Source organism: Peromyscus eremicus, chromosome 18 (genome assembly GCF_949786415.1).
Source record: "Peromyscus eremicus chromosome 18, PerEre_H2_v1, whole genome shotgun sequence".
NCBI classification, from domain to species: Eukaryota; Metazoa; Chordata; class Mammalia; order Rodentia; family Cricetidae; genus Peromyscus; species Peromyscus eremicus.
The window spans coordinates 20380709-20396329 of NC_081434.1; the positions used below are offsets into that span (position 1 = coordinate 20380709).

The 15621-nt window shown below is 43.8% G+C and overlaps 1 protein-coding gene across 1 annotated transcript in view; it reads right to left on the reverse strand.

The window, feature by feature from the left end:
* The window catches only part of Pawr (pro-apoptotic WT1 regulator), an 82895-nt gene that overhangs the window by 21283 nt on the left and 45991 nt on the right, over positions 1 to 15621 (reverse strand). Inside the window, exons 2-3 of the mRNA XM_059245576.1 lie at positions 9026 to 9157; positions 345 to 379 (exon numbers count right to left, since the gene is read on the reverse strand). Coding sequence (XP_059101559.1) covers positions 345 to 379; positions 9026 to 9157 — 167 coding nt within the window. The remainder of the gene's footprint in view (positions 1 to 344; positions 380 to 9025; positions 9158 to 15621) is intronic.

Here is a 15621-nt window from a genome sequence, read left to right on the forward strand (position 1 = left end):
TAATGGTCCTCAAACCATTTATGGCATTTTGTTATTACACGTGGTCTCCTTGTATTGTCAATGTGTAACTCTACAGAGGAAAACCAATTCTAAGTTTCTATTGAAGACCCATGAAGATTCACAGCGCGGAGAGTTTTCAAAGGTTTCGGGATGGGACAGAAACAAGCCGGGGCTGACTGATGCTATACTTCTGTCTACAAGGGAATTTCTTCTGAAGAACACAATACTACGGTTCCGTTTTTTTGCTTCTGAAGACAGTGACTCAAAGCAGTTCTAGTTAGTCCAATCAATATCAAGACAGACACTCGCCCCAAGCCTGTAAGTAACAATGCCACGATTCTTACCTCTTGTATCTGCCTGGAACTGTTCTTGACGGGTCCTGTAAAGTAAAATATGAGAAATCAGCTGTGCGCGTCAATACACAACTAGAGATTGCAGAAAAACAGTAACAACTGCGCTTGCACTAAGAATGCCTCTCACTGCTGATCACACAAAATGAGCCTGTTATATGGTTTTTCGGCCCAAACCAACTATGTTTTAAATACTGAAATACTTTGGTTGTGAGCCTAGCCTTTAATGGCTAAGCCATCTCTCCACCCCGGAATATTTTAAAAGCTTAGAAAATAAATATGGGGTGTAGCATAAATATTCAAAAAACACAACTGTTACAATTTTCTTCTTCTTCTTCTTCTTCTTCTTCTTCTTCTTCTTCTTCTTCTTCTTCTTCTTCCTCCTCCTCCTCCTCCTCCTCCTCCTCCTCCTCCTCCTCCTCCTCCTCCTCTTCCTCTTTTGGTGAAGGTTTCACATAAACAAGGCTGGCCTGGAACCTGCTGGGGGGCTGAGGATAGCCTTGAACTTCTGATCTTCCTGCTTCCACCTCTGAGTGTCGGGATTATATATGCGTGCCATCACACCCAGATTATGGCAGGGGATCCATCCCAAGGGCTTGAGTGTGCTCAGCAAGCATTCTGTCCTTCTAAGGTACTTCTCCAACCAATCATTATAGTCCATTATAGTCTTAATATTACCTCCCTGTTTTTTTTTTTTTTATTATTATGGTCTCATTTTAAAAAAAAACAACAAAAAAACAAAGTTGGCCTGGTGGTGCACGCCTTTAATCCCAGCACTCAGAAGGCAAAGCCAAAAGGATCTCTCTGAGTTGAGACCAGCCTGGCCTACAAAATGAGTTCTAGGACATCCAAGACTGAAACAAAAACAAACAGAAAACAAAAACAAACAAGGAAATGGGGCAAGTGAGATGTCTGAACCCTAAAAGCACTGGCTGCTCCTGTAGGGCTCAAGTTCAAATCCCAGCTCCCCACCAGCCGCTCACAACCATTGACATAACCCCAGTTCCCCACCATCAGCCCACAGTCATCTACATGACCCCAGCTCCCCACCAGCAGCCCACAGTCATCTACATGACCCCAGCTCCCCACCAGCAGCCCACAGCCATCTACATGACCCCAGCGACCCGGTGCCCTCTTCTGGCCTCTGTTGACACTTGCACTTACATAGATATACACATACACATACATAGATATACACATACACGTAAAATAAATAATAAAAACTTAAAAAACATATAACACCACACACACACACACACACACAGAGACAGAGAGAGAGAAAGAGAGAGAGAGAGAAAAATTAACTTTTTAAAACTATAGCTAAAAATAACAAAAGTACATATTACTGCAATGATCCTAAGCTACAAAAATAAAAAGGAGACAGACAGACTGCTCAAAGTTAATATTAACTAGGGTGGAAAATTACTGTGCAAATAAGTAGGCAGTAACTGTGATAAGCCTGGGCTCGTTTTCAGTTTCATCTCAATAAAAGACATCAAATTTAAGCGGTGAGCCCCTTTCAAACTGATAACAGTGTTAGGTCTAAAGGAGATTATATAATTAAAGAATTTCTGGTCTGGTTAAAATGAAAGAATCAGCTCGCTTTATAAGGTGACCAGTCCTATGGCGAAACACTAACGACGGACTGCAACTAACTCACGCCACAGCATAGCAACCCTGGCAAGAGTCGGGCAAACCGATCGGGAGGAAGAGCCAAGCCACCTTCCAACCAGACATGCAACTGAGACCATGGGTTCAGGTTTCTCCCGGTGCCCGAACAGGAAGCCGCAGTAATGCCCACTGTATTGTGGGATTACAGGATATACGAGAACAGAGCAATCGGTACAATAGGCTGGCAGTGTAAAGTTGGTGTGAGTTTAGAAGCTAAATGGGGTATAAAATCTTTGTCAACATTTCCAATATACATTTATTCCCAATAAATTCTCACTAAAACGGCATAAACCACTAAAAGATACCCTTATCTCAATGTTTCATTTTTATTCCTTATTCCTCAGGTAAAATATGAGCTTCTGGAAGCTTGTCCCTGCCCCCAAATCTAGAGAAATCACTTTCTTAGCAATCTAACATTACAGGAAAGGAAAATAAAACCAACAGAACCTAAGCACTCAGGTAGTTATTAGGGGTCCAAAAAGCCAGCTGACAGGATCCTGGAGTGTCTAGGTGGGCCTGATCCTCATGAACAGAACTAACTACTGGGAAGCCCCCTGTGTTGGCTAATGTGAAGACAACCTCACTGGTCTGGCTATCAGCTGCTCTTAATGCAGAGAGAGCAACAAAACCTTGGCCAGATGTTTACGACATTTCTTCTCTGTCATTCTAACGGCATCCCCTAAAACGAGGAAGGTCAGTCTTTGCTTTTATGTAGTAACTAAGTAAAATATATTGTCTGTTTATAAAAGCATGCTTATCTCCAGAGAATAACAGGAAAGAACAGATATGTAAACTCTAGCTACCCATGTAAGCGCAATATGATTCTTTTATAAGGGGGAGAATGTTCACTGTTCCTCCATGTGAGAATGGAGTTCTACACAAATATAAACTCTACCGTAGATCTCATAGCTAGAAATTTCATTTCCATGACCATAAAATAATCCCCAAGCAGAGGAGCTAACTAACTTTATAATTACTAGGGACCTTCGTTAATAACCACAGGTAATTGCTGCAAAACTTGACAAGTCCACTCTATGTGTGAACTAATCTCCCTCAGCTTGTGACTCTGATCTGATTTCATGTATGCCTTCCATCTGTTTACACATCACAGGACCTCAACTGCTCCTGTACCTGTGAGGACTGTGTTCCTGAGATTTCCTTATGGACTGTTCTATGTTCCAACAAGGCCGGAGTTTTATTTAAAACTCACGCAAACCAGTTTGTGCTTTGCCAACATTTACGCAGCTCCGCACAGGTATTTCCTCCTCCCTTGAGCGGTATAAACTATACCCTTGCAAGGAAGATTATGTCAGGAAAAGGAGACTTGAAATCTGTTGCGTAACAGACCTGGGGTTTTCAAAGGATCTCATTACATGGTCCCTGGGACTTCCAAAACTCAGATCAAGTTCAGTTGTACTTTCTACAAGCAATGAGTGCAGGAGACTTTCTCTGCTTTTTTTGTTTTGTTTTGTTTTTCAAGACAGGGTTTCTCTGTGTAGCTTTGGAGCCTGTCCTGGAACTCGCTCTGTAGACCAGGCTGGCCTCGAACTCACAGAAAAAAAAGCCTGGCTTTTTCTCCGATTCTTTACACATTTGAACTTCCCATAAGTAAACATGGCTCAACCCAAAATTTGGCTATGTCATCAATTCATCTGTAGTCTTTAAAATTTTTCAAACAGGTTAGGGATGGGAAAGGTCGGGAAATTCATCTGTAGTCTTTAAAAATTTTCCAACAGGTTAGGGATGGGAAAGGTCAGAAAAGACTACCGAGCGCTCTCAGACCGAGAGAGAATCAGAGACAGTGACAGCAGCATGGGATTTCAATTGAATTCCTCTGCTCTGCCTTGGGACAGGATTGGGGTGACTAGAAAAACTTTAATGAGGCCCGAGTATGAGTGAAGTGATGTGCTCACTCGGTAGACCTTGTTCTTAGAAAACCAAGTATTCAGGAAGCAGTTTTAGAGGAAAACTGTTTTCTGTGTGTTCTTGGGACTTTGCAGCAAGTTGAGACTGTTTGGAAGTAAAAATTACTAATGCCCACTCAGCAACTACCACTGAGAACAAACAGATAAATCTTGCAAGTGATTTAGATGATATGCAGCAGGGCACTTTTTCCCCCTTCTTTCTTTCCTTTTTGGTTTTTTGTTTTGTTTTGTGTTGTTTTGTTTTTTTCATGGCAGGGTTTCTCTGTGTAACAGCCCCAGCTGTCCTGGAACTCGCTCTGTAGATCAGGCTGGCCTCGAACTCATAGAGATCTGCCTGCCTCTGCCTCCCGAGTGCTGGGATTAAAGGTGTGTGCCACTGTACCACCCAGCCTTCTTTCTTTTTTTAATCTTGGAAATGCATTGTGTATTTTCAATGCATAAGCTTTTCTCTGTAAACCTATTCAAAGAAAACAATTCAAAACACAAATGGTTTAATACATAAAGTTGTCATTACTGGTGCTTCAAAGAGTAAGAGATTTTAACCATTCATGATTACCATTAGTGGCTAATTTGTGCTAATTAGTAAGGTTTAAAAAGAAATTCTATGCTACTGAAAGTAAGTTTTTTGTGTTGTTTGTTTGTTTGAATGCAGGGTCCCATGTTTTCTAGGCTTGCTTCTAACTTAGTATGTAACAGAGGCTGGCTCTGAATATCCAGTGTAGTAGAATTACTGACATGTGCAAACACACTTGCCTTGAAATAAGTTTTAAATATTAAAAAAAAAAAGTTCAGTTGAGTGGTGGCGGCGGCGGCGGCGGCGGCGGCGGCGGCGGCGGCGCACGCCTTTGATCCCAGCACTCGGGAGGCAGAGGCAGGCGGATCTCTGTGAGTTCAAGGCCAGCCTGGTCTACAGAGCGAGTTCCAGGACAGGCACCAAAGCTACACAGAGAAACCCTGTCTCAAAAAACCAAAAGAAAAGTTCATGCTGGAAATATCTACAAAGGGCATGTCAGAAATATAAAAATTCCAAACATACACTTCTTTTCACCCAGCGATTCCAGTGTTAGGATTTTATCACACATGTGCAAAGGAATATGTTCAAGTTTTTCCTATACTGTACTGTTTTTAATAGCAAAAAAAATTTATAAGCAACCTTAATAAAATTTAGCTTGAAATTTTAGTACATCTCTATGCAAAATGGAATATTCTGCATCTGTGAAAAATAATACAGAGTCCCTCGTGGACTACTGCAGAAGTCCATTTACAGTATCAAGTGAAAAAGTATGATGCAATACAGCCCGGATACAATACTGCAAAGTCAAAGGTGTGTTGATCGGCCTTTCATTATCACGACAAAATTCAGGATAAACAACTTCAAAGGAAGTTGGCTTAAACTCCCTCCTTCCTAGTTTCAGAGATTTTGGCCCATGCCTGGCTGTCTCCATTGCTACAGGCCTGTTGTGAAGCAGAGCTGCATGCAAGAGGGCAGAGAGGCCTACTTCATAATGGCTGAACACACGACACGGCCCCCCTTTCGGACTAGGACCCATATCCCAGTAATGCCATCAGATTATGTCATCCACCAATAGAATAATCTGTGATGAAGCCAAAGTCACAACTAAACATTGCTATGGGACTGAGCCTTTAGCATACAGGCCATTTTTTGAAGAACATTTTGTATTCAAAAATGGATGGATGGATGGATGGATGGATAGGTGGGTGGATAGGTGGATGGATGGGTGGTGGGTGGATAGTGGATGGATGGGTGGGTGGGTGGATGGATAGGTGGATGGATGGATGGTTGGGTGGGTGGATAGGTGGATGGATAGGTGGGTGGATAGGTGGATGGATAGGTGGGTGGATGGGTGGATGGATGGATGGGTGGTGGGTGGATAGTGGATGGATGGGTGGGTGGGTGGATGGATGGGTGGGTGGATGGATACATGGATGGATAGGTAGATGAATGGATGGGTGGATGGGTGGACAGACAAACAGACAGAGATAGCTTTCATTTGTAGCTTAGTTCTGAAGCTGTATGTAGAAAAGAAATACTAGTTGCTTCCAAGAAGGCATCCAGACAGTTGACAACTTTTAACCACACAGTTATGCCTTTTGAATTTTGTGTCACATGGTCACATGCTTTCAAAAAAAACCGAAAGAGTAAGATTCCGTAGTTCATAGAAAACAGCAGAACATAAAGGAACTTAACAACCACGCCATGTACCATTTCTTTCCGTGTTCTATTATTTTCTAAATTGAATTTAATCAGAAAACATTGACTTAAAAAGCTCGCACGACCATGTTTAAAACCTGTGTGGCGCTATCGCTAACAACAGGAAAGCATCTGAATCTTCATTGTCTATTACATGGTCGGTGTCTCACTAAAAATTGAAACCAGAAGTAAAATATTCTAACCACTCACAAAGCGCGCTGTCAAGCCAAACTCATATTGGCATTTGCAGTCCTCGTTTCTAAAGACCTCCTTCCCTGAGCAGCTCAGATCTGTAGGCAATGCTAAGATGCGGCCTTTCTCTCGGTCCTATTAACATTAAACAAGCAATGATGCTAAGACGCTGGTCTCTTCTCCCTCTTCCTCTCCCACGGCACTCCTCTAGATTTGGGTGCTGTGAATATCTACCCGTTAGGAACAAGAGGGACTGCAAATTGAGATTGTTGCTCGGAGAGATGTCAACTATGTGGACGGAGCATGTCCCTGTTCCCGCTGCCACCTCTGATGAGGCAATTAGGGAGGCCTGTGGAGGAGATTTCGCTTCCCTCTGGTGCTAAGCAAGCAGCCTGGCAAAATACATTTAAAGCCAAGGTCACCAGCGGGCGACCGACCTTTAATCCCAATTACTAATAAAACAAACAGACAGAAATTGAAGAAACGAAGAGCAGCCCTGGGAAGAGCTTAGCATAGTTAAATGAAGACAGATGCACCAGGGCCGAGAACTCCTGAGGGCCAGCTCGGCTGAGCTGGAAGTCCATGTCAGTTAGCGTGTGTGCCCTAGACATAATTAGACTGCAGCACACCGAGCCTTTTTCTATAGAAAGAAATCAGCCCTTTGTCTGCAGACACTGTCTGACGTTATGTTAGCATGCTTTCATTCTTGAGGTGTCCAGAGCAGGCAGATGGGCAAGAACGGAAACCCGGTGTAGACTTTCCAGGACAATGGTGTATTTTCTCCACCACAGTAAGTTCAACTGTCATGGTGTGGAAGTCATCGCTGAAAGAGGACCAGGTTTTGTTAAACGAAAAGGTGCAGGGGTACTTTAGGTTATGGCCAATCACACACAGTTGGGAGGAGCAGCGTGATTAGCACTGTGACAGGGCGCTACTCTCCACAGAGCCATGGTGGCCATTACTGACCGGAACGGCAACTTGGGGGGAATGGGGGAGGAGAGGAACCCCATTACTCTATGAATCTCTGTGTCAGTAACTTCAGCCTTAAGGAAGAGAGAGAAGCTCTTCTCTGTATTTCCTAACCGCTTCCAAACAGTCTGCCTCCCTCTGTCAAATGTCTTATTAATGCTGCAAGACAGCAAGTAGACAGGGATTAAATGTGTTCATCAATTAAGCACAGAAAAGTGTGTGATCCTCCGAAATGCCTTTTAAAGCCATATAATAATAAAATGAATTTAGAAAATCAAGACTAGGGGCTGGAGATGCAGCTCCGTTGGTAGACTGAGTGCCTACCAAGCATGAAGGCCTGGGTTCATTTACCAGCAGAGCAAAGCTGTGCATGACGGTACACACCTATAATCCTAGCACTCAGAGAAAGGAAGAGCGGAGGTTCGAGGTCATCCTTGCTACATAGGAAGGATGAAGTTAGCAGCCTCAAGGTATTAGACTTTTCTAGAGACAAGGGGGGAGGGGAGATGAGGGGAGGGGAGGGAAGACCGAAACTCTGAAAACACATGATGATCTTGGGATGCAAACAGTATACTGGCAGCACTGGAAGGCAGAAGCAGGGGGATCACAACTTTGAGGCCAACCTGGGGATACACAGCAAGTTCAAGGCCAGCCTAGGCCACATCGCAAGACCCTGTCCTAAACAAAGAAAAACCTGGGTGCGGTGGCTCATGCTTTTAAAACGCCAGCTCCAGGGAGGCAGAGACGGGCAGAGCCCCGAGGCTGACTCACCAGTCAGCTTTGCCTATTTGGCAAGTACCAGGTCGTCGAAAGACCGTGTCTCAAAAAGAAGTGGACAGTATCTGAGGAATGACATCTGAGGTGAGTTGTATCTTCTGGCCTGCACATGTACACACAGATGTGGAGAGAGAAAGGGAGGAGAGAGAGAGAGAGGAAAGAGAGGAAGAAAGAGGGAAAGGGAGAAAAAAAGTGACGTGTGTGTGTGTGTGTGTGTGTGTGTGTGTGTGTGTGTGTGTGAAAGGCCAGGCAGGCAGACTTACAATGTCCCAAAAATTAACAAGACCCGGACCAATTATACCAATAATATTTCAAAACACACTTAACATATCTGATTCTAGAGATGAGAGACACATCAGGGCAGTGGATTCTGTGTCCTGAGAGGCACCCAAGAAATATTCCATAGTGTGATCTGTTTCATCGTCAAAGCAAGCAACTCAAGTGAAACTGAATTACGTTTTATTTCCAAAAATCCTTGAAAGTAGACAGAAAGGCAAGTGTTTCTGTGAACGTTAACATGACTCTATTCACAGCGTCAGGCTCTGCATAAGACTGTATCGTGTCTAAAGAGTTGACTGGGGAAACCCGGTCCCAAGTTTGCTTCTTCAACGCAGTTAGGATCCAAAAGTCAGCCTACTACAGAACGGGACACTCAGCTCAACCACTCCATCCTTACTTTTTAGTAACAAGAAAGCGCTTCTTTTTCTGTTATTTTCACAGCTGACGTCACCTAAACCCAGCCAATCAGTCAGACAAGATTCTCTGCTCAGGGACCGAGCGCCAAACAATGATCAAGTCAGTAAGTATTTGGATAGAAGGGAGATCCGCGGTTAAACCCACAGGAAGGGAGACTGGAAAAACGATGAAGAGCAGTTTAAAAGACTGTTGTTCCAACAGCCAGGGACTTGCTGGCCATTTTCAACGCTCACCTGGGACAGGTAGGAAGTGCCTGGATCTAAGAGGCTGACCGCTTCGTTCTGGATGGTGTTCTGTTGTGTGATGGCGTCTTCTCGCTTCCGCTCTTTCTGACCTGCTTCGTCATCGTCGTACTCATCTAAACACTGAGAGAAAGGACAGTCTCCGTTTCAGGCCCATCTAAGTAACAGAATGCGTTAGCAGTAGTTAAAAACACACCGTCTAGCATTGAAATAAAAGTCTGTGTTTAGCCGGGCGGTGGTTGCGCACACTTTTAATCCCAGCATTCACTGGGGAGGCAGGGGCAGGTGGATCTCTCGAGTTCGAGGCCAGCCTGGTCTCCAGAGAGAGAAGAGAGTCCCAGGACAGCCAGAGCTACACAGAAAAACCCTGTCTCAAAAAAACCAAAATGAACCAACCAAACAAAAACACAAGAAAATCTGTATGTGGTCATAAATTAAGTTCATACAATAAAGATGGTCCTTTTTGGCAATATATGCATTCCATCCCTGTAAATTAAATTATCTCCTAAGTTCCAACACCTTTATATTCTCACCCATGACAACGTATCTCTTTTCAAAGCTCTGATTACTAATGACAAGTTTCTCAGAGAGACGGCTCATTCCTTCTCTATCATTCATTCAACACGGAAACTCACTATGCCTGCCTGAAACACGCTCTGCACAGGGCAACACCATAAGCATGGAATTTACAGTTCAGTGAGGAAGAAAGGCATATTTGTGTGTGTGTGTGTGTGTGTGTGTGTGTGTGTGTGTGTGTGTGTGTGTGTGGTTAGTGATAAGGTCATTTTTTTACCTTCACCTTGCCTACAGGAATATAAGGAAAGAATATTTTCACATGGGAGTTAAGAAAGGCTCTGGAAGAACTAGTAATTTCAAGGATGGCTATAATTTGGAAGTACACATCGGGACAAAGAGGAATTTCAGATGGTGAGAGCAGCATCCTGAAGACGCTTACTAGAGGGTTTACTGAAGAGCTGAATCGACAGCAGAGCCATTATCTGTCTCCAAAACCTGCCACAAGGAAACAAACTTGACCCAAATCCCTATCCATTATGCTGTCACGGCACTGCCTATGAGCTCCTCCAACACACACGGAACCCAAACACTGACCCACTTAGGTTCTCGCTGAGATCCCAAAAAACCCTGTCTCTGGGCATTGCCTATAAAGACATCAAGACACTGACCAAAAACCCAGGATGGCAGGGGGACACCAGGATCTACCTGCAAGATCAGGACGGGTCACTGGAGACACCAAGAAGGGCCACCGGGAGATGTGGAGAGACAGCATGGGGAAGGGGCGGGAGCAGCTAGCCTGTCAAGGGCAACTCAAGGACAAAGTGGACACTGACAGACTTGGAAAGGCACCTACCTAGATGGAGAGGAATCTGGCGACAGACCAGAAGGGCAAAGGAAAGGAGTGAACAGGCTGAGACGGTAGAGCGTGTTTAGATCCTTCTGGAAAGCAGCAGGGTGCTTACACAGGTATGACATGACTCACCTGCGGCTCCGTGGACTAGCCGGTGAGAACTTGGGTGAGAAAAATTATGATTCTGTGCTACTGTTAGTGCTTGTGAGTCTACTGCTCTTGACTCCAAGCCAGGAGACCAGTGGTTTCTGCTAGGACTCACAGGTTAGCCTGTGAGCAGCTCCCAAAGGGAGGCCTGGGAAGGCCTAGACTCTGATCTCCAAGAAACAAAGACAAGAAATAACCCGAGGACTTCAGACAGAATGCTGTCACAGGACTTGGAATTGATACAAGACCCAAACTGGCTTGGGTGGTGTGTGTGTGTGTGTGTGTGTGTGTGTGTGTGTGTGTGCACGTGTGTGCATGCTGGCAATAGCAATTAATAGGGAATAAAAGTGTTAAGGCTAGTTAACAGAATTGATTATTTGAGTTCAGAAAAAAAATATATAAATCCTAGGCAAATAAAGGGCACAGTCAACAAAAGAAATCCAATAAATGGCACAAAACTGCCCGTTAGTCCTAATGGCAAAAAGACTCTCTTAGGAGTTTAAGGGGGGGAGGCCTTTCTTAAACCAACAGAGACTATCTTGGTTAATGACAAAATACCAACAACATTGAAGAGTAAAATCAGACTCAAGATAGTGATGTCCTCTACCATGTTCTGGAAGTGCTGGGTAACAAACCAGCTCAAGGGTGAGAAAGGAAGCAATTATCACCATTTTATATGATTTGTTAACTGTAAATTTAAAATATTTATCATTAAAGTTCCTGAAGACTTTTTTGTTGTTGTTGAAGGAATGAATACCTTCCCAACACAACAGCAATACACCCTGAAGTAATGCCAACCCTTCAATGTACAAGGAAGGCTAAGAGGCAAGGGAGAAGACTGGGCATGGTGGCACACACCTTTAATACCAGCACTCGGGAGGCAGAGGCAGGCAGATCTCTGTGAGTTCAAGACCAGCCTGGTCTACAGAGCGAGTTCCAGAAATGAGTAATCCCATCTTCGGTCTTCTGCTCTGGTAGCAATGTCTAGGCTCATTCCCCAGGATCTAAGCAGCCAACGTCTGTTACCTGAGTGTAAGATTTATCATTGGACACTCAGAGTCGGAATTCTAAATCACAGGGTGTGCACGGGTAGAAAGCCAAAGTTAAGGCAGGTAGCTGTGGGCTCTCTGGACACTGGATGTTCTTTGGTTCAAGCTTATTTTCTGAGACCCAGCACCTCAACTACCCTTTCCTCTACCACTTCCTGTATAACTGCAGACTACCCCCGCCGCCAGCAAATGAAAATCAAAGTGAAGAATCCAGTACGTGCTTGATAATGAATCACCAAGATGAGACAAACCGAGAAGCCAAATAAAGTGACCCTCATTAAGCTCTGCATGTTCTTCCCACGGGCCCATCCTTTCACCTGCTGCCTGGGCACCCATTCCTTCACACATGGGACCTCTGTAGGAGAATGAACCTCACATTGCAGGTAATTATCAGAAGGGATTATACGATTATTTACAAACTCTTTAGGACCAGCTGGCAACCAGTCCAGATCTCCCAGATACAGATATTCTAAAAATCTTTAAGCTGTTTTATACACTTGAGATAAAAGATATGGAAAACAGAAATTTTATTTGGGGCTAGGAGGATGTTCAGTGGTCAAGCGTGCATGCTATGCCAGTTTGAGGACTTGAGTTCAAATCTCCAGCACTCATGTACAAAGTCAGTTACCGCCATATGAACACCTGTAACTCTAGCATTGTGAGGGGTCAGAGACATGGGGATCGCTGGGGCTTGCTGACTGCCAGGCTAGCTTTGGGGTCAGTGAGGAACATTGTCTCCAGGGACTAGGGTGGAGAATGGCAGAGATGACCTATGTGTAAGCCTCTTCCGGGCCTCTGTGGACATCCACACACCACTATGTGCAAGTACCACACACATAAATAAAACTTCACTCTTCTCCAAACTACCTTCTCTGCCACTGAAATCTCTCACTCCTGTGACGGGTAGTTCAGCCATGGTCAGTGTCCTGTCACCATATCTCAGGGCTAAACTCTAGCAAGTCCCCTAAACAGCAACATCCCATCATAAGAACGCTCTGTCATGCATTTCACGAAAATAATAAACTTAGTTGGGTAGTTCTTAAACAACAAGATGACATTTCCCCAGATAACTAAATCAATCAACCTGCATTATGAAAAACCTTGAACAACAGAGACGAAAAAGAAAATAAAAACTCTCCCTCCACTTAAACTGCTGTTCATATGGTACACAAATCTTCCCACAGGCTTCTCTCTAAGTGGGCGATGGGAGCCCGGCTCGGTGACATGCTTACATGGCCTCATCATTTGCAGGACAAATCCTGGCCCCGGCACAGCACGGACTGTGACGGCAGACAATTAGGCCACTCCTGTCTGTGTAGCTAAATAACCTTCCTATCAATGTTTGGATGTATTTATAAGTTCCATGGCTCTTTAAATATGTTACCAATTTCCATCCCCAAAATACTACAGGAGGCAATCTGACAAGGACACAGATGATGATGATGATGATGACGACTACAGTTATTATTTTCTTGAAACACTTTGGGGAAACAATGGTTTCAATGAACCTCAGTTAGTAGGGTGAACTGTCACAATTTTATTGGCTTTAGGAATCTCTTTATACATCTTCATTTTCCTAGCCAATATCATCTCAATTTTTGTTATTCACATTCTGGGCATCTAAGAGGTTCTTTATATAATGTAAAGAGAGGAACGTTTGTGTATCACCTATAGTAAAAATCTTTCCCTAGTTTACATTTTCATTGTGATTGTCAGACATTTTTTTCCTGTGGTTTTATACTATGGTTTCCAACTTAGTGATCTAACCAATCATGTATTTCCTATTTTTGCTATCACATTCATAAATTAAATTTATTATATAGTGATCTTGGGATTATTATATAATGATCTGGTTTCTTCTTTCAACAATAACTAACTGTTTTGCATGAACAGTCTAGAGCTGTAATACTGGTGGTAGACTGTGTGAGCAATGGTGTCCACAAGAACCCAGCACACCTCAAATTCACCCAGGGGATCTACGTTCATCTCCTTACCCTCCATTCAAAATGGTGTCTTCAAGTGGGGCACAGGCCTTTAATCTCAGCACTTGGGAGTCAGAGGCAGACAGATCTCTGTAAGTGCAAGGCCAGCCTGGTCTACACAGTGAGTTCTAGGACAGCCAGAGCTACCTAGTGGGACCCTGTCTCAAAGAAAAGGAAAAAAAAAAGCTCTCTTTATCATGTATTTTTACACGGGTATGTTTTTCACTTTCTATTCTGTCTCACTGATCTCTCTATATAGGGTGCAAGGGACACTGTTTTTACCACTGTGAGTTACAGCGTCTAAGAACATCTGCCAGCTCTGTTCTTATTATTCATTGCTAAATCTCCCTTAGTCATCTCTAGCCAACTTATTTTTCCCATTTGGATTCCTCAGTATCTTTCAATTAACATATAAATTACTCGAAGAGAAAACTGTGGATATTTGTTAGGGTGTAACCTTGTAAAATGGGGACCCTATCAGTACCTACAAAAGAGGGTTGCGATCATACAGGTTAGCAGTGAATTGAAACTAAGAACATCAGCGCTCACATGGGCCATGGGTAGACTTACAGCAAACAGGGAAGTGCACGGGACCGAGGAGAGAAACATTAAGAGCGAACAGTAACAGTACAGCTCCTTCTCCTTCATTGAGTGCCAAGTCGAACAGTGCGGAACCGAGGAAGTGTGGAAGAGGACTTCATATACAGGTGGGACACAAGGTAAGCGGAGGGACCCGAGGGGCATATGAAAGATGAAACACCTTGTACTAAGACTCTCAAGAAGAGTCCAGACTGATCAACGTGGACATGACAGGCACAAGAAGCAGAGTGCTCTGGCCGTAGTCTTCACTGTCTGTGGTGACTCCACCCTTCTGTGATGAGCACAAACAGAATAAGGTGAACATACACAGGAAGCGTAGGATAGATCCTGGAAGCAACGTGAAACCCAACTAAATCAAAACGTGGAGGAATTTCCCAACAAGTCCTGAAGGTCTTGGGACGGGAAGATGATTCTAAGACTTCAATGGCACTAATCTATAGTATTTCTAATTAGCTGTTACTGAAACGATATAGGTGCTATTCTCCTTTGAACATGAGTCATATTTACATCTTCAGCCAGCTTGTTTTTTCACTCACTCATTTGTTTAACTGTTCATTTTTTGAGGTAGAGTCTTGCTGTGTAGCCCAGGCTAGCCTTGAATTTTAGCAAGCCTCCTGCTTCGGCCTCCCAAGTGCCGGTATCTCAGACATTGCACCATCAGACCAGACTACCTTGTTTTAGGAATGAATGTGGGGGAAGGTCACTGCATCTCTTTCCACTGTTCAGACAGGTTACTCGGAAGCAAGTCTTGACAGGCGGGGTATTAACTATGCAATTATATTTGAACATACTTTTTGTTAATGGCATTTTCCAGCAACACCTGACTCTTTTCCCCCACCGGCATTTCTTCCTCCTTCTAAGTTACCAAACGCAGCCAAGAGTCTAGAACAGTACTAGTTTTAGGTGGAAACCCTTTCCTCGGTGTTACATACTTCGCAAGCTGGATGTTATTGCCCACAGCAAACATTCCAGCCTCAACAGACTTGTCTCAGTGCTTTCCAGTTGGGAGGTAAGTAAGCCCGGGTATTTACAACCTAAAAATTCCTCAACGTGAGTCACACAATCACAGAAGGAAACAGTCAGCACAAGGATAAGGAAGGAGACATCTTAAGAAGAAACTAACAAACAACGCATTGTGGAGAAGCCACTCTGACTCAGATAGATCTCCGACGGCTTTTAAACCAGCACAGTAGAAAGCCAATGGCATCAGCCTTTCACAATGACAGCTACGCACACTCCCAAAGCTGCAAGGGTCGGAGCCATCAGAGACAGCAAAGGCCTAAAAAAAAAAAAAAAAGCACCTAGCTCTCAAAGTTGCCATATTTATTTAAACAGTCCAGTACACACAGCCTTTCCTCGGTTAATGCAAGGACGAAATCTAGACCCTAAAAGTTCATCTTGAATTTTCTCGTAGCATGGATGCCTCGGTTGCCCTCATTTCTT